Below are 17,670 nucleotides of genomic sequence, written 5' to 3'. Positions count from 1 at the left end.
CCCGGGGGTGTGGTTCCCCCCACCCCCGCCACAGAGGTGAGTCGGGCCTGAGGCCCAAGACCCTCAGTGTCTCCCCGCGTGGCTGCCTGCTGCAGGCCCAGGAGTGGCCCAGGAGAGCACCAATCTCTCCACAGTGGAGAGCTCTGTCCTGCGCCTACTAAGCCCACCAGCCTTACACTTCCAACGGGGTAAAGCAGAAGGGCACCATTATCAGCTCTGTCACACGCAGGCTGTGTGACTGCCTGAGTCACTCCCCTGGGCCCTGGTGCCTCTAGGTTTCTAAATATGGTCTTCCCCAATAAGCACCCAATAACGACGGGGGCCCAGAGCACCTACCCTCAGCTGCACTCGAAAGAGGTGGCTGGCCTGAGCCTTGTAACTTCTCTCCTCATGCCCTCCCCTGTGCCAAGCCCCCTGCCCCCAGCCTCTCTCTGGCAGGCCACACCCGGGGCGGGGGGCATCTTGGGTGACTACTGGCCTTTGCAGATCACGGCTCCACGCCCACAGGACAGAGGCCTGAGCGACGGCTCCCGGGCACTTAGGACGCAGCACCTACCAATTCCCTCTGTGCTCCCCATCAGCCACAATCTCCCCCGAAGCCCGGGAAGACAGATCCTGCCCCGGCAGCCCAGCCCTTACCTGTCCTGGCGCAGCTCCACCGCCCGACTCCCGCTGGGGGACTCTGTGATGCGGGCTTGCGCCCTCTGCTGGCCTGAAACAAGAGACACTTCAATCTCTGAGTCCTGCCCTGCACCTGTGGAGTCCTCCTGCCTCTCATGACCTGGCAGCTTCTCTTCTGACCTCTGACCTTCTTCCTGGTCAAGCAAATCGATAAGGCCATTTATGGCATCTGAATCCACTGTGTCGTCCTCCACGAGGTCCAGAGAGCCTAGCGTGGGGCCCTGGGGTCCCTCGGAGAGCACCCCCTCCGGCTTCCACTCGTGGCCGGTGGTATCCAAGTCCTCAGCTTTGCTGCACTCCAGAGAGGAGTCCTCAGCAGTGACCAGAGAGGGTGTGAGGCCCGCGGACCACACCTGCATGTCAGACATCTCCAGCATGGCGTCATGCTCCGTGGCCGCCAAAGGGATGGCGTCTATGACGGCCACCTCGTTCCAGTACTGGTCTGCACGCAGCGGAGAGGGAAGCGCGTAGTGCAGGGAGGCAGGGGACAGCAGCTCGTCCTGCAGCGAGGAGTAACCTGGATGGGCAGACAGAGGGCAACATGCTCCAGAAGCGATTTCTGTCACACACACTTACGTGCAAATCCACGCACACGCACACGCACACACAGGCACGGCCATAGATATGCATGCACATTCCGGGTAGGGAGGCTTTCCAAGCTCAGTGTCTAATGCTCAGGCCTGTGGCCGCTGCCCAGGGCAAGGGGGCAGGAGAAACAAGGCTCTGGGGTGGGCAGGGGACAGCCGGGAAGTGGGAGCGGAGAACAGGGCTCCTTTGCTGAAATGGCAAAGAGCCTGGAATTCTTTCTTATCCAGTTCAGAGCACTAGATCAAGCAGGCTTGCTCCGAAGGATCTGTGCTCCAATCTGTCTCCAACCAGATGAAAGCCCACTTCTTGATGTCTGGGCAGAAAGAAATGTTGCTCTTTCTTTGCTCAAAACATCCCTTTAGCACAGTCCTTGGGGTAACCAGCCAGGGATGTCCCTTCAAGGGAGGGAACAGCACCCCCCTAGATCTGGGGCCAGTAACCAAGCTGCCTTGGAGGGGCCTGATGGGGTACACCGAACGCCCACCCTCCGTGCGGTGGTCAAATGGGAAACCACTTGGTTCCAGATGAAGTCACTTTTTCTCAAGTTGCAGACTGGTTCTGGAAACTCTGAATGATCTAAAGTGGCATGAGTGAGCATCCTAAGGGTTCAGAATAGGGGGCCAGGTCAGAGGGCAGCAGGAGGTACCAGGCCCATCGTGGCTGCGTCGGTGCTGTCCCGGGAAGCTCCTGGCCCGCAGGCCCTGCCGCTCCCAGCTCAGTGGTGAGCTGGTGGGACTGTGGTCAGTGAGCTCAGGCCCCCACAGGCCTGGCCTGGGGGTCACCGTGGCCTGTTCATGCATCTGTCCCTTGCAACTGGCTCAGATACGCGTCCCTGCTAGTTTTCTGCTTGGCTCTGGCATGGGCTCCCTCATGTTCAGAAGTGACTCGGAGCCTGAGTGAGGGGCACATGTAAGTGCATGAGGAATTGAGTGCAAGCCGAATGGGCAGTGTTCCGTCAGTTGGCTCCTCCGCTCTCCTCTAGCCAGGAGTGGGGGGGTCTGTGGGTAGGGCAAAGAGGGCCTCTGACTCCCCTTCAGAGTTCGTGCCAATCTGTGGGTGGGAGAAAGGACCGGAAGACAAGCTTCTCCATTCAGCTCAGCTTAGCTGGGGAACCGGGGCCTAAAGACCTAGTAGCGCCAAAACAGGACCCCTGGGTATGGGCAAGGCCGCCCCTACAGTCTCTAGGGAATTTCCTGTGCCCAGAGAGGCCCCTAACTTAGCATCCAGACTCTTCTTCCCGCCATTCACCGCCTCCCCGCCGCCACCGCAACCAGCTCTTCCCAGGGCTTGGCCTTTCTCCCACACAGATGGACCCTCCTCATCCCCAGGCTGGACACAGCTCCGGCTCTCTCACTGCTTCTCTACTGGAGACGAAACTGTCTGTGGCTATCCTCATTCACTCACTTGTTCAACCCAAAGATACTAACTGAGGGCCACTTACATGCCGGGGACTGTGCTAAAGGATTGAGGATTACAAACACACGAATGCACACTAACAAGGCAGGTTCTCTTCACCCTCTGCTTTCTTGACGTTTTCCCAGTGACTTCGGCTCACCTCGTTTCCCCCCCATCTTTGAACCCGTCCTGTGTTCCCTTGTTAAGCTGGTTCGTGGGACAGTGCACTCTTTGAGGGCAGGGATGTTGTCTCCCTCTCCCTCCCACTTTCCTAGAACAGGATTGGGACTCCATAGGCCCTGGTGACTACTGCAAAACTCTCCAGATGGGTGAGGAGGACATGGGAGCCAGAAGAGATGACCTCAGCCACACTTAGTAAAAACAAAATCGCTGATTTACGTATGTGTCCCAGGTGCCAGAAACCATGCTGTATGATTGACATACAACCTCTCTTCATCATCCCAGGAGAGTTTTCTTCCTGACCGATCTCTATAAGTCTCTGTGGTTCCGGGGCCCACAATGAGATGGGGGAGGAAGAGACCATCAGGTGCTGGGTGGCTGGGAGGGTAGCACTGTGCTTGCAGGCTAACAGCTCTGGCCAAATGAGGAGGAACAAAGAAGAGGTGGAAGAGTAGGAGAAATGGGTGGGCCAAATCTTCCTGTGTTAAATCCAAATCACTGTATGTGGAAACTCGACCTAAGGAATTGGGAAACCAGGGTCAATGGCCTTCAACCCCTCCATGGAAATCTCTCCGGAATATATGTGAGCCGAACATCTGAGAGTCAAGTGATTATTTTTCTTATTCCCCCCCCTTTTTTAAAAAAGATTTTATTCATTTACTTGAGAGAAAGAGCAGAGCGAGAGAGAGCACATGAGCAGGGGAGGCAGAGGGAGAGGGAGAAGCAGGCTTCTCGCTGAGCAGGGAGCCCGACTCGGGGCTCAATCCCAGAACCCTAGGATCATGACCTGAGCTGAAGGCAGATGCTTAACCGACTGAAACACCTAGGCGCCCCTCTTCTTATTCTTGAAGGCATTATTATATTGTTTCCATTACTAATTAAGCATCTATTTTGTAAAAAAAAAAAAAAACCTAATATGTTATTTTTAGTTGTCACAACAACCCTACAAGGAAAGCAATACTTCTCCTACTCTATAGATTAGCAAACTAGAGGTTCAAGAACTGGCTCAGGGCACACAGTAAGAGTGGTCTTGTCACGAGATTTTGCCATTAGTATCTTTTAAAATTGCTTTATTGAGGTATAGTTGACATACAGTAAGTGCACATATTTTAAAGTAGATAATTGGGTAAGTTCCAAGAAACCATCACCACAACGAAAAGAGGGATATTCATCGCCCTTGAAAGGTGTCCTCATGTTTCTTTGCAATCCTTCCTTCTGCGTCCCCGTTCCCATGTACCCACTGATCTGCTTCTGTCACCGTACATTAGGTTGCATTTCCCAGAACTTTCTATAAATGGACTTAGACCGTGTATACTCTTTTCTGCCTGGTTTCTTTCACCGGGCCTAGTGATTTGGGTATCACCCATGCTGTTGAATTCATCGATGATTTATCCATTGTTACCGCTGAGCTGTATTCCTTTAGGTGGATACATCACAGGTGGTTCATCCATTCACCTGTTAATGCACATGTGAGTTGCTTCCAGTTGGGGGCTGTTACAAATAAAGCTGCTTGTCCGTGTGAACATATGTTTTTTTCTTTTGGGTATACACCTAGGAACCAAGTGGCTGGATCACAGGATAGGTGTATTTTAACTTCTCAAGAAGCAGAGTCTTTTCCAAATCGGTTGTCCCGTTTTACATTCGCACCAGCAGTGGATGAGAGGGCCAGTTCCTCCCTATCCTCATTGACACCTGGTATGATTGGCCTTTTCCATTTTAGCCATTCTTAAGGGGGGTGGGGGGTCGTGGGATCTCCTTGTAGTTTTAATTTGTATTTTCCTAATGACTAACAATGCTGAGCATCTTTTTATGTGCTTATTTGCCATCTGTATCTCTTCTAGGTTAACTGTTCAAATTTTCTGCTCCCCTAAAAACTGGACTGTTTGTTTTCTTACTGAGTTTTGAGAGTTCTTTATATATTCTAGATACAAGTCCTATATCAGACGATTATTTCCAATATTTTCTCCCAATCTGTGGCTTAATTTTTCACTTTCTTAACAGTGTATTTTGAATAGCAAAGGTTTTTTAAATTTGATGAAGCCCGATTTATCATTTTTTACAGATTACACTTTTCGTGTCGTAGCTAAGAAATCTTTGCCTTAACCAAGATTTCTAAGGTTTTCTTTTATGTTTCCTTCTAGAAGTTGTATAGTTTTATGTTTATTTCTAGAAGTTTTTATGTTAGGTTTTACATTTAAGCTGCCATCCACTTTGAGTTAATTTTTGTGTGTGCTGATGCAAGGTATGAATCCAAATTCAGTTTTGCTTATGAAAATCCAATTGTTCCAGCCCCACTTGTAAAAATTACCCTTTCTCCACCGAATTGCCTTTGCACTTTTGTCGAAAAATCAGTTGTTCATATAGATGTGGTTCTATTTCTGGACTCCATTCTGTTCACTAATTTATCCACCTTTTGTTGTTGTTGCTGTTTTTTTTTTAAGTCAGGAATGGATATTGGATTTGTCAAATACTTTTTCTGCATCTTTTGTGATAATCATATGGTTTTTCTTTTTTAGTTTGTTAATCTGATGGATTACATTGATTTATTTCTATTCTTTTAAATTTATTAAGATGTGTTTTATGGCTCAGAATATGGTCTATCTTGGTGAATGTTCCATGTGAACTTGAGAAAAATGTGTATTCTGCTGCTGTTGGATGGAAGTAGGCTATAGACGTTAGTCACATCCAGTTGATGATGGTCTTGTTGAGTTCAACTGTGTCCTCACCCATTTTCTGCCTACTGGGTCTGTCCATTTCTGACACAGGGGTGCTAGAGTTTCCAACTCTGATACTGGATTCATCTGTTTCTCCTTGCAGTTCTCTTAGTTTTTGCCTCCCATAGTTTGATGCTCTGTTGTTAGGCACATACACGTTAAGGATTATTATGCCTTCTTGGAGAACTGACCTCTTTATCATCATGTAATGCCCCTCTTTATCCCTGATAACTTTCTTTGCTTTGAATTCTGCTCTGTCTGAAATTAATATAGTTTCTCATGCATTCTTTTTTTTTTTTAAAGATTTTATTTATTTATATGACAGAGAGAGAGAGACAGCAAGAGAGGGAACACAAGCAGGGGGAGTGGGAGAGGGAGAAGCAGGCTTTCCGCCGAGCAGGGAGCCCGATGCAGAGCTCGATCCCAGGACCCCGGGATCATGACCTGAGCCGAAGGCAGTCACTTAACCAACTGAGCCACCCAGGCGCCCCTCTCATACATTCTTTTGATTAGTGTTAGCATGGTATATTTTTGTCCATCCATTTACTTTTAATCTACATGTGTCTTTATATTTAAAATGGGTTTCATGTAGACAAGATGTTTTTTGATGCGTTCTGAGTCTTTTAATTGGTATATTTAGACCACTGACCCCCAAAGTGATTCTTGATATAGTTGGATTGATATCTATCCTATTTGTTACTGTTTTTTATTTGTTGTGCTTGTTCTTTGTTCCTATATTTATCTTCTACTCTTTTTCTGCCTTTTGTGGTTTTAATTGAACATTTTATATGATTCCATCTTTTCTCCTTTCTTAGCATATTAGTTATGCTTCTTTAAAAATTTTATTTTTAGTGGTTGCCCTGGTGTTTGCAATATACACTTATACAGTCCACAAATAACACTACAGCATAGGTAGTGTGAGTATCTTATAAAAAAATAATTTTAGTTCCTCCCTCCCATTCCTTCTACCACTGCTGTGCATCACTCATCATTCATTTCACTTACACATAAGCATGTATGTATGTGTGTGTACATGCATAAGATACATACATAAGCATGCATAATCGAATACATTATTGCTATTATCATTTTGAACAAACTGTAGATCAACTAAGAGTAAGAAAATTTAAGCTTTTATTTTATTTTCACTTAATCTTTCTTTGATGATCTTCCTTACTTTATGTACATCCAGGTTCCTCACCCATATTGTCTTCCTTCTCCCAAAAGAACTTTTAATACTTTTTGCAAGGCGGGTCTGCTGGCAACAAATTCCCTCAATTTTTGGTTGTCTGAGAAGTCTTTATTCTTCTTTCACTTTTGAAATATAAAATTTTAGAGGATACGGAATTCCAGGTTGGTGTCTTTTCCTCTCAACACTTTAAATATTTCACTTCACTTCCTTCTTATCTGTAGGGCTTCTAAGAGAAGTCAGATGTAGTGTTAACTTTGTTCCTCTATAGGTAAGGTATTTTTTTCCCCGTTTTTTCGCCCCCCTCCCCCCAGGATTTTTTTCTTTATCTTTGACTTTCTGTGACTTGAAAATGATATGCCTAGGTGTAGTTTTCGGCATTTATCCTACTGTGTCCTCTGAGCTTTCTGAATTTGTGGGTTGGTGTCCAACATTAATTTGGGTAAATTCTCAGTCATTATTTTTTTCAAATATTTCTTCTGTTCCTTTCTTTCTTCTCCATCTGGTATTGCCATTATGTGTATGTTACACCTTCTGTTGTCGCTCCACACTCCTTGGGTATTCTATTCTTTCGGTCTTTGTTCTCTTTACTTTTTGGGTTTGGAGATTCCTGTTGACATATCCTCAAGCTCAGAGATTCTTTCCTCAGCCGTGTCCAGCATACTAGTAAGCCCATCAAAGGTGTTCTTTATTTATGCTAGTATTTCTTTCTGGTTCCTTCTTAGGATTTTCATCTCTCTGCTTATAATACCCACTGTTCCGACATGATGCCTATTTTATCCATTAGAACGCTTAGCATATTGATCATAGTTGTTTTAAATTCCCAGTCTAATAATTCCAACATCCCTTGCCATGACTGCTTCTAACGCTTGCTCTGTCTCTTCAAGCTGTGTTTTTTGCCTTTTGGGATGCCTTATAAATTTTTCTTGATATCCAGATGTGATGAACTGAATAAAAGGAACTGCTGAGAATAGGCCTTCAGTAATGCAGTGGTGAGGCATGGCAGGAGGAAAAGCATTCTCTAGTCCTGTGATTAGGTCTCAGTCTTTTAGTGAGCCTCTATGCCTTTGGACTACGAGCTTCACAAGTATTAAGATTTTTTTCCCACTACCTTAGGTGGGAAAAGATAGCTAGCATGGGCTGGAGTTGGATATTTTCCTTTCTCTCATGTGGATAATTTTTAAAATTTGAGAACGTTTCTCTTTTCCCATGTAGACATTGTCCACCCCTAAGTACTGCCTTACTAGTGTAGCGTAAGCCCTGACTGTTGGGTTGTCTTTTCTTTTTCTTTTTTTACTTTCTGTAGTGCAAGTGCCTGACCTAAGCTTTAATTGCCCAGGTATCCACTTCAAAGATGGCTACCTCAAATAAACATATTGCCAGGCACATGACACATTGCCGGGCCACCTCCCCTGACTGAGGCCCTTCTGTTACGGAGATCTTGGTTGATTTCAGTAACTGATCATTTGGGCCACTTGATTTTTCTTTTCTCATGCTTTAAATTCCCACTCTTATGTTTTAAATTTACCAATAGTGAGCTCATGAGGGGCACCTGGGTGGCTCATTTGGTTAAAGTGTCAGCTTTGGGCTCAGGTCATGATCTCAGGGTCCTGGGATTGAGCCCCGTGTAGGCTTCCTGCTCGGTGGGGAGTCTGCTTCTCCCACTCCCTCTCTCTCTGCCTGTCCCTCCTGCTTGTGCTCTTTCTCTCTCTCAAATAAATAAAAAAAAAATCTTAAAAAAAAAGTGAGCCCATGAAACCCTAGGTTCCCACTCTCAACCCCCCAAAAGCAGAACCTCAGCCCCAAGCTTGATCTCTATCTCTTTCCTCACAACCTTGCTATGTGGCCTTAAATATGCTATGTAATTTTCAAGTTCTGTAAGTAATAAACCTCCCCCACCAAACATTCCTGGTGGTTATTGCTAATGGACATCTTGCAATCATAATAAGAACCACAAGGGCTGGTCCAGCCACAATATTAACTATTGATAGGCTGAGTCCAACACACAACTGGCATCCTATAAATTTTGATGTCTTGTGTTCAACTCAGACTATATTCTAATTTCCCTTTTACTCTCTTTTTTGACCCATGGGTTATTTAGGAGTGTATTAGTTAGCTCCAAATATTTAAGATTTTCCAGATTTTCTGTTATTGTTTTCTAATTTAGTTTCACTGTGGTCAGAGAACATGCTTTGTATATCTCAAATTCTTCTAAATCTGAGACTTGCTTTTTGGTCTAGAATATGTCCCATGTTGGTATAAGTTCCAGATGCAACTAAGAAGAATGTGCATGCTGCTGTTAATGTTTATAAGTGTCAATTAGGTCAGGCTGGAGGACAGTGTTGTTCAAATCTTCCATATGCTTACTGATTTTTCTACTTGTTCTATCAATTATCAAGACAGGGATATTGAAATCTCCCACTATAACTGTGGTTTTGTCTATTTCTCATTGAAGTTTACTCAGTTTTTGCTCCATGTATTTTAAAACTATATTACTAGGCACATAAGCGTTTAGGATTGTCATGTCCTCTTGATGAACTACTTACAAAATTATTTTCGTCCTCGCTGGTAATATTCTTTGTTCTGAAACCTACTTGTTTGATATTAATATAGCCATGCCAGTTGTTTTTTGATTAATGTTAGCACAGTTTATCTTTTCTCATCCTTTTACTTTTAAGGAATTTGTGTTTTGATATTTGAAGGGCATAGTTGAGATTTACCTATATATTCAATATGACTATCTCTGCCTTTTAACTGGAGTATTTAGACCATTTACATTTAATAAGATTATTTATATGGTTAGGTTTAAATCAATCACTTGCTAATTTCTACTTTTCTATTTATCCCATCTGTTCTCTTTTTCTTCTTTATACGTCTTCTTTTGGATTAATTAAAATTTATTATAATTTCTTTTGGTCTATTTTGATGGATTATTAGGTATAATTCTGTTTTATTATTTGAGTAGTTGCTTTAAGGCTCATAATATACATCCTTGACCTATCACAGACTACTTTTTTAAAAAGACTTATTTATTTATTTTAGAGAGACAGAGAGTGTGTGAGTAGGGGGAGGGGGAGAGGGAGAGGAGAAGCAGACTCCCCACGGAGTGTGGAGCTTGAGGCAGGGCTGATCCCACGACCCTGAGACCATGACCTGAGCAGAAACCAAGAGTTAGATGCCTAACCAACTGAACCATGTGATAGGCACACCTATCACAGTCTACTTTGAAGTGAAATTGTAACACTTGGTATATAGTATAAGCACCTTATAATAGTACATCTCATTTTTCCCTCTTGACTTTTTTAACTTTTCTACTATTGTTGTCATACATTTTACTTTTACATATGTTATAAACCCAACATTACATTGTTGTTATTTTTGTTTACACCACTGATTATCTTTTAAAGAGATTTAAATAATGAGGAAATAATGTAATTAACTAGAAAATTATGTATTAATCCTTGCAGTTAACATTTTTGCACTGTTAATTCCTTCTTATAGATCCATATTTCTGTCTGGTATCATTTTACTTTGGCCTGAAAGACTTCTATCTATTTTCTTAACCTTGCTTGAAGCATGAGTCTCCTGGTGGTGAATTCTTTCAGTTTTTGTATATTTTGAAAAGTCTTTATTTGCCTTCATTTCTGAAAGCTATTCTTGCTAAGTACAGAATTCTAGGTTACTTTAGAAGTGTTCTTTAAAGATGTGGTCTACTGTAAAGATGTTGCTCCACTGTCTTCTGACTTGCATTGTTTCCAACAAGAAGTTTGATGTCATCCTTATCTTTGTTCTTTTGTACACGTCCCTTTCTCTTTGACTACTTTCAAGACCTTCTCTATCACTGGTTTTGACCAGTTTATTTAAAATATGCCTTGCCCTAGTTGCTCTCATGTTTCTTGTGCATGTGATTCATTGAACTTCTTAGATCTGTGTATTTATAGTTTTCATCAAAATTGGACATTTTTCAGCCCTTATTTCTTCACATGCTTTTTCACCCATTCTCTGTTGGGAACTCTATTTTCACAAATATAAGGTCACTGAGGCTTTTTAAAAATTTTCTTTTGGGTTTTGAAGAGTTTCTACTACTATGTTATCAAATTCACTAATCTTTTCTTCCGTAATGTCTAATCCATTCAGTGTATTTTTCATCCTACACATTATAATTTCCTCTCTAGAAGATTGGCTTGAGTGTTTTAAAATGTTTTCTATGTCTCTACTTAACTTTTTTAACACCTAAAATACAGTTATAGTAACTATTTTACCATTCTTGTCTGCTAATTCTAACATCCTGTTTCAGTTTAGAGTCAGTTTTAATTGATTGATTTTTCTCTATTATGGGTCACATTTTCCTTTTTTTTTTTAAAGATTTTATTTATTTATTTGACACACAGAAAGAGAGAGAGAGAGAGAGCGCACAAGTAGGCAGAGCGGCAGGCAGAGGGAGAGGGAGAAGCAGGCTCCCCACTGAGCAGGGAGCCCCATGTGGGACTCAATCCTAGGACCCTGGGATCATGACCTGAATGGAAGGCAGACACTTAACTGACTGAGCCACCCAGGGGCCCCTCCTATCTCTCTTTATGTCTGGTGATCTTTAACTAGATATCAGACATTGTGAATTTTATCTTGGTGGGTGCTAGATATTGTTGTATTCCTGTGAATATTCTTGAGATTTGTTCTGTTATGCAGTTAAGTAACTTGGAAGCAATCTGATCCTTTTGAGGTTTGCTTTCAAGGTTGATTAGATAGGACTGGAGCACTGATCAACCTAGGGCTAGTTTTTTTCTTCCATTTCCAGATAAGGCCCTCTTTTGTTCCCTATGCAATGTCTCTGAATGATCAGTCTGACTGTTGGGAATTGCTGATTAATATTCAACCAAAACTTGCAGGGGACCCTCTGAAGATCTCTAGAATTCTCTAAGCAGCTATGTCTCCCCTGGTACTCTATATCTCGACAACTCTAGCTGCCCCATTCTCTCTGGATTCTCAACAACTTCTCTTCAACCCAGGGAAACTTCTTGGATTTCTCTTCCCTATGTCATGACCTAGAAACTAGCAATTACAGAGTTTTCCTCAATTATTTCCCATGTCCCATGGATCACGGTCTTTTATTGACTAATGTCCAAAGTCGTGAGAACTGTTGTTTCATATATTTGGCCCATTTTGGGAGTGGGGGGCTGTTTTAAGCAAGAGGGTATATTCAGTCCTTATCTATTTACCTCATTTTGGCCAGAAGTGGAATGCATCTTAAACAGCCCCTTGGTTATAGCCAAGTGAATTTCTGTCACTTTTGGGAATCTCAGTAAAACCTGATAAAGACAGGAAGAGGGTAGTTCTACTGGCCACAGAATACCTGAGGCTCATTTGGGTATCCTTTGGGAACGTTCTTCCTTAAAACTTCTATGGTGTTTACTTTAATGGAATTTCACCCAAATGAAATGTGTCCATGAAAAGAACTCATGCATACCCTCTCCCAGGCTTTTCTTTATTCTGGAGCCCCTCCTCTAGTAATAGTGTTTAGGGTGTATGCCTCGCTGCTCCCTCTCAGGCTCCAGAGGACACCCACTGATCTATCCACATCCCCATAAGCTTAGATCTGAGGCTGCGGGTGGCCATACACAGTGCCAGTGGGGATTACTATTAAGTCAGAGCAATGCTCATAAGGCCTGAGCTTATCCTCATGAGGATTATCTCCCAAAATCTGGGGTGGACCAGACCATAGGAAGGTCTGCTGAGTCCCCTAGGTTGAGTTTCAGGAGTGCCCATCTTTCTAATAGTCTCATGTGGCTCTGCCACCCCTGAGTCACCAGCCCACCCCTCACTCTAGAGCTCCTCCCTCTGGGGTTGCATTTTGGGGAGATCAGGTAAGAGGCAAATACAGATACTGCTCTGGGGCAGAGTACAGGCCAGCAGTCCCTACCCAAGTCTCTCTTCATCTCTGGTTATCCTGCTGGGTTTCTGCTGACCAAGATGTAATGATCACCCTCAGAGTTTAATGTTAGTAGCAAGCTAGACAAGGAGCGGACAGCCAGCCTGGCCTCAGACAAGAGCCACATTCACCAGTTGTATTCAGAAGTTGACAGAAGTAAAACACATTTTATTTCGACATTACCACATGTCCAACTAATCAAACAAATGGACCTGACAGGTGTGGATGTGAGAGATCCATTTTCTTCCCTCTTCTATGAGAAATCTGATTTGTTTTTAGAAACATGCTTTTGTTTTCTTTTTTTTTTTTTGCTTTATGGGCAGTTTTTTTCTTCATGTTTATTACCCAAGAGCCCAGGGCAGCCCTCCAGTGGAGGAGATGAAAACTGGCCTTTCAACTTAAGCCCCTTTCTGCTTTGACCAGGCCAGGCGCATATGGCAAGAGGAGCCAGGACGGAAGGAAAATAGATCTCAAGTTTCTGTTTCCTTGACAGCACAGAGCACTCAAGCCCTGCCCTTCATTCCCATCACTTCATAAGGAGGCTCAGACAAGCAAAGACGCAAGGTAAAGTGCAAAGGAGGCAAGGTTCAACTGCAACATCTGTGTGGAGGGCTGGGCGGGCAGCCGGACAAGCCATCATGGGCCCCTGCCCAGGAGAGTGCCAGGGGAATGACGGGTGACTGCTCTCCCACCACCCTTCTACCTCTCAGTCTTCCTGCTCCTTCTTTCCAGGCTAGAGTGGTACCCAGATATGGGATGGTCTTTCTGGGACAGGGAAGAGGGCAGGATAAACAGAGAGAAGCCAATTCTAGTGCCAGAAGGGCAGAGCAGACCGAGCCGGGTGTCTGTCTGCTTGGGCCGAGGTGGGGAGCACGCATGCAGGGCACAAAGCCTGTGTCCATCAGGAGGCCAGCTGGGGGGGGTGGTGGAAGGGGTGACAGGGCTAGACAGGGAAGCCAGGACGCATAGAAGCATTCAGTTTGTGATTATCTAAGAACAACAAAGCAGGGAGAGGAATCCTTTGAAACCTTAAGTTAGATCATGCTACTCTTTCTCGCCAAAGCCTCCAGTGGCTCCCTATCTCACTTCCAGTGACCAGTGTCCTCAGGGGAGTCTGTAAGAGCTGGCCTCCTGATGCCCTCTGAGCTCTGCTCCTGCCCTGGCTTCCTCCCTCCCTCTGCTAGCGTGTTATATCATTCACTTACATACTACATTGTTGCTTGACTCGCCAAACAGAAGGTAAGCTCCCTGGAGGCAGAGTTTTAGGGGATTTCTGTGCGTGTATGTCTGAGAACCGATTTATCTCCTCTGCCTAGACCAGTGCCTGGCATGTGACGGGTGTTCAGAAAGTATTTGCCAAATGAGCAGACCCACTAAAACAGAGCCTTTTTTTCACCAGTCCCGGAGCACCCAGTCCCACAGAGGGATTTCGAACTCTCTTGAGGCACTGGACTCTCTAAGCCTGACTGGGTCTGCAAGTCTGGCGGCCGATGGGGAACTCATAGATGCCTGAGTCTGGGACTCTTTTTTTTTTTATTGTGGTAAGAACACTTCACATGGGACCCACCCTCTTAACATAGTTTTAATTGTCATCCTGCCTTGTTTCTGCTCACGTAATTCTATGTGCCTGCTGTCCCCTAGGTACGTAACTGGGGCACAAAGAAACAAAAACTTGCTGATTTGACTTGACTGAAACAGCACCAGGAATGTTAGGAAACCCAACCAAGGGATCAGGGATCAGAGTGAAAAGGAGAAGCATTCTGTCCCGTGGATTTCCCAAAGTTTCCAGCATCCCTCAGCTGCCCTCCCTTTCTTTCTCTGTGGAAGGGAGCTGGGCTCCTTAGCAGTCCCTGCAATGCTCCAGCTTGGTCCCCCCGAGGTACGTGGGAGTAGACCACTGTCTCGGAGCCTTTTTATGCCAGGCATGAAGAGCGGCGAGCAGCGCGCAGTACACAGCCTCCCCTGGAACCAGAGGACCCCCGCCCCGCCGTGCACACGCGCACACACACGCCCTCACACACAGCCGTGAGACACACGGGGAGGAAGGGCTAGAAGTCCTTCACGACATGCATCTGCGGAGGTGGACGGCTCCTGAACACCGGGCCAAGGTGGAGACAGTGGAGCCAGGCAGTGTGAGAGCATGAGCGGACGAGAGGTCCAGGTGAGGTCAGAGGCAGAAGAGAAAGACGACAGGACGTGATCAACAGAAGAGCCCTGCGCCCAGTGGCGCTAGATGGCATGTTTCAGGAGACACGGGGCACAGGAGAGAGAAACGTGTAAGGGGCTCGGCATGCGCAGGCTCCACCTGGCAAAAGGAGGCCGCACGCCCAGACAGGCCAGGAACTTACCGGCTCGGGGCACGCCCCCCCGGCCGCAGGCACCTGCGCAGGCAGCACAAGCGTGTGCGGCCCCGGACGCCCGTACACTGGCAGCCTGCGGAGCGCGGCGGGAGGTAGCTGCCCCGGGTGACGACTTAGGCACCAGAGAATTAAAATGGTTCCTTCAAGTTCTGTAAGGACCCTCGGGAATAGACTCTAAGTTGCTGACTTTAAAGAAGAGGAGCTAGTCAGCCGCTCATGGAGTCGGGAGGAAAGAAGGGACTGGAACCCTAGCTTCCTGGCTCCCACCGAAGAGCAGGGCCTCTGCTCTTTCTGTGCCCAGTGGCTGGAGAGACGGCAAATGAGGGGAGGGGGTGCGGGACCCCCAGCCCGTCTCCTTCATGCAGCTGGCTACTTTCACTGCTGCTGGAAGGAAAGAGGTGCAAGGGAGGCACCCCCTTCCCCCGCCCCCAGTGGGGGTCCTAGGGGCAAAGGTCAGGGGCCTCCGGGCTTCCTCCCCTTGCCACCGGTCACCCTGGGGGTCTGCGCCATGCTTGAAGCACATTAAAAAGAGGGAGACGAAAGAGATGGGGTGAGGAAAAAAAGAGAGAAGGAGAGACCAGGCTCAAAAAAAGGAGCCCAGTTAGCCTCACAGAAGGGCTGCAAGAGGACTTTGAAAACACCAGCCAGCTTATCCACATCAGATCTTGGGCCCAAATCTCTACGCCCTTTCCTTCTCTATCACTGACTGTCTTACAGATGGGAACACGAGCCCAAGAGGGTCCATTCCTGGCGCAGAACTACAGAGAGGGGCGGGGGGCCCAGCCCTGCCCCGACTCCAGCTGTTGCCTGGACCACGCCAGGATCCTGTCGCTGCGGAGAGCATCAGGAAGCATCTCTGCCCAGGAGTGCACACCTGTCTCTCCTGCTTGCCTCTGCGCTCACCCCCACCAGGGAGGGAGCGTGTGGAGGTCGACCTCCCACCAAAGGGAGAGATGGTTTCATGAAGTGTCACATGCTGGTGCCTGGAAAGTGGCACCGAGGTCAGCCCCGCCTCCTTCCAGGAGACACTCACCATTCATCTGGGAGGGCGACGAAGAGTAGTCCCGGTCCGTGTGCCGTCGCTCAGGTTTCAGATTGCGGCTTTGTCTGCCAGAGCCTTCCAGCATGTTCACGATCTCACCTCGGTCAATGTTCCGCAGGGCTGCGTACAGATTCTCCACTGTGGGGGGGGGGGGGAGAAGAGAAGGGGCGCTTGCCGAGGGGATTCTCATCATCGTGGGTGGGGCGGGAATGTGGGGGGGGCAGGCGGGAGGTGGGGGGTGGGGGTGATTTATCATCTCCGAATGTGGAGGCACCCCTCTTTTGTCATAATCAAAACTACCCGCCTCTTTGGGGGATATTTTGTTATCCTTCCACAGATCTTTTCCAACCCCGTAATGGTGGCCAATTTCAAAGCATGGAAAGACTTTTTTTTTGTCATCTAAGAGGAATTCCACAGGGAATGAGAGTGAGGAGAATTGGATACTGTCTTTTTGAAATCCTTGGTCCTTGCCAGTTGATTTGAGATGCAAATGCAGACACTCAATTTCCTCTTAGTGTTCCTGAGGACTGGGAATTTAGTTGAGGAAGAACTGATGAAAAGAGTGAGACAAATCTTCCCTCCAGGTTGGAGGAAAAGATACTCCCGCATCAGGCAGGATTTGCTCCCCCATGCTGTGTCCTGAGAGGACAGTCCTCATGTGTTTGAGACACTCCACAGGAAGTCATACAACCTGCACCTATGTGGTCATCTTGGTCCCCGTGTGACTGTTCTCTTACTCAGATGGGAAAAAAGATGAGGCCAAGACTTTCCTATCTTCTTACGACAGGATTGCCTAGAGGACCCCGTGACCCTGGAGAGGTGTGTGTGTGAGAGACAGAGACAGAAAGAGTGTAAAAGAGATTGGTTCCAAAGGCCATGATCACAACTGGAATTTGAAAGAAGAACTGCTTGGGTGAAGAGGCCCAGGCTTTGGAAAGAGAAGGCTTCCTTAGCTTAATGGTACTGACTGTTTGCGTTTTTGCCTTCACGGATGACCCAGAGGTTCAACAAGGCTACACTCTGCTCCAACAAGGAGTTGGGGTTTTCCACGCGGATCCTGTTGATGTCTTCCACACTGAACTGCAGTTCCCGAGCCAACTCTGCAAGCAAAGACCCGAGGCCAGGGGTGAGCCACGCCAGAGCCCGGCTCCGGCTCCCCAGCTGGGCGCCATGGAGTGGGGGCGTCTGGCAGGGAGTACCATGACTTAAAGGACAGTCTCCCCGTGGATTTGGTAGTCCTTCTTACCCAGAAGTACCTAGTGAAACAGAGACACCTGCATCTTTGTATCTCCCAAAAGTGGGGCGTAAACACGAGTGCTCAAAAAATAGATAGTGAATGAGTAAGTGAATGAATGTCCTTTCTTTCTTTCATCACTTCAAATATGAGATGACAATACTGAGCCTCTCAGCAAGGCTAGCGCTCATGCAAGGTCACAGAACAAGCCAATGCCGGAGCCGGGCGTGGGCTGAGCCAGCGGATGCCCACTCCAGGGCTGTTGAACAACACCAGGGTGCCACTTACTTTCCACCAAGAAGCAATTAGAGTGGAAATGCATTTCTGTACTTATGTTTCTTCTGGGAAAGGCATTATTTAC

General features: G+C 46.4%; 1 protein-coding gene across 14 annotated transcripts in view; it reads right to left on the bottom strand.

The window, feature by feature from the left end:
* Window positions 1–17,670, bottom strand: part of ANK1 (ankyrin 1) — a 213,347-nt gene that overhangs the window by 16,181 nt on the left and 179,496 nt on the right. For 11 of the 14 annotated variants that reach the window (XM_027597645.2, XM_027597652.2, XM_027597650.2 and 8 more), the window contains 3 exons: window positions 17,044–17,175; window positions 16,067–16,213; window positions 640–1,198 (listed from right to left, as the gene is read on the bottom strand). In XM_027597645.2, coding sequence (XP_027453446.1) covers window positions 640–1,198; window positions 16,067–16,213; window positions 17,044–17,175 — 838 coding nt within the window. Of the gene's footprint in view, window positions 1–639; window positions 1,199–11,256; window positions 14,903–16,066; window positions 16,214–17,043; window positions 17,176–17,670 lie in introns of those variants that run through there. The other 3 variants (XM_027597655.2, XM_027597656.1, XM_027597651.2) reach the window with 3 other exon arrangements.

This window comes from Zalophus californianus, chromosome 2, assembly GCF_009762305.2.
Source record: "Zalophus californianus isolate mZalCal1 chromosome 2, mZalCal1.pri.v2, whole genome shotgun sequence".
Taxonomy (NCBI): domain Eukaryota; kingdom Metazoa; phylum Chordata; class Mammalia; order Carnivora; family Otariidae; genus Zalophus; species Zalophus californianus.
Note: the sequence above shows the minus strand (reverse complement) of the source record. Positions and strands in the feature narration are given on the sequence as shown.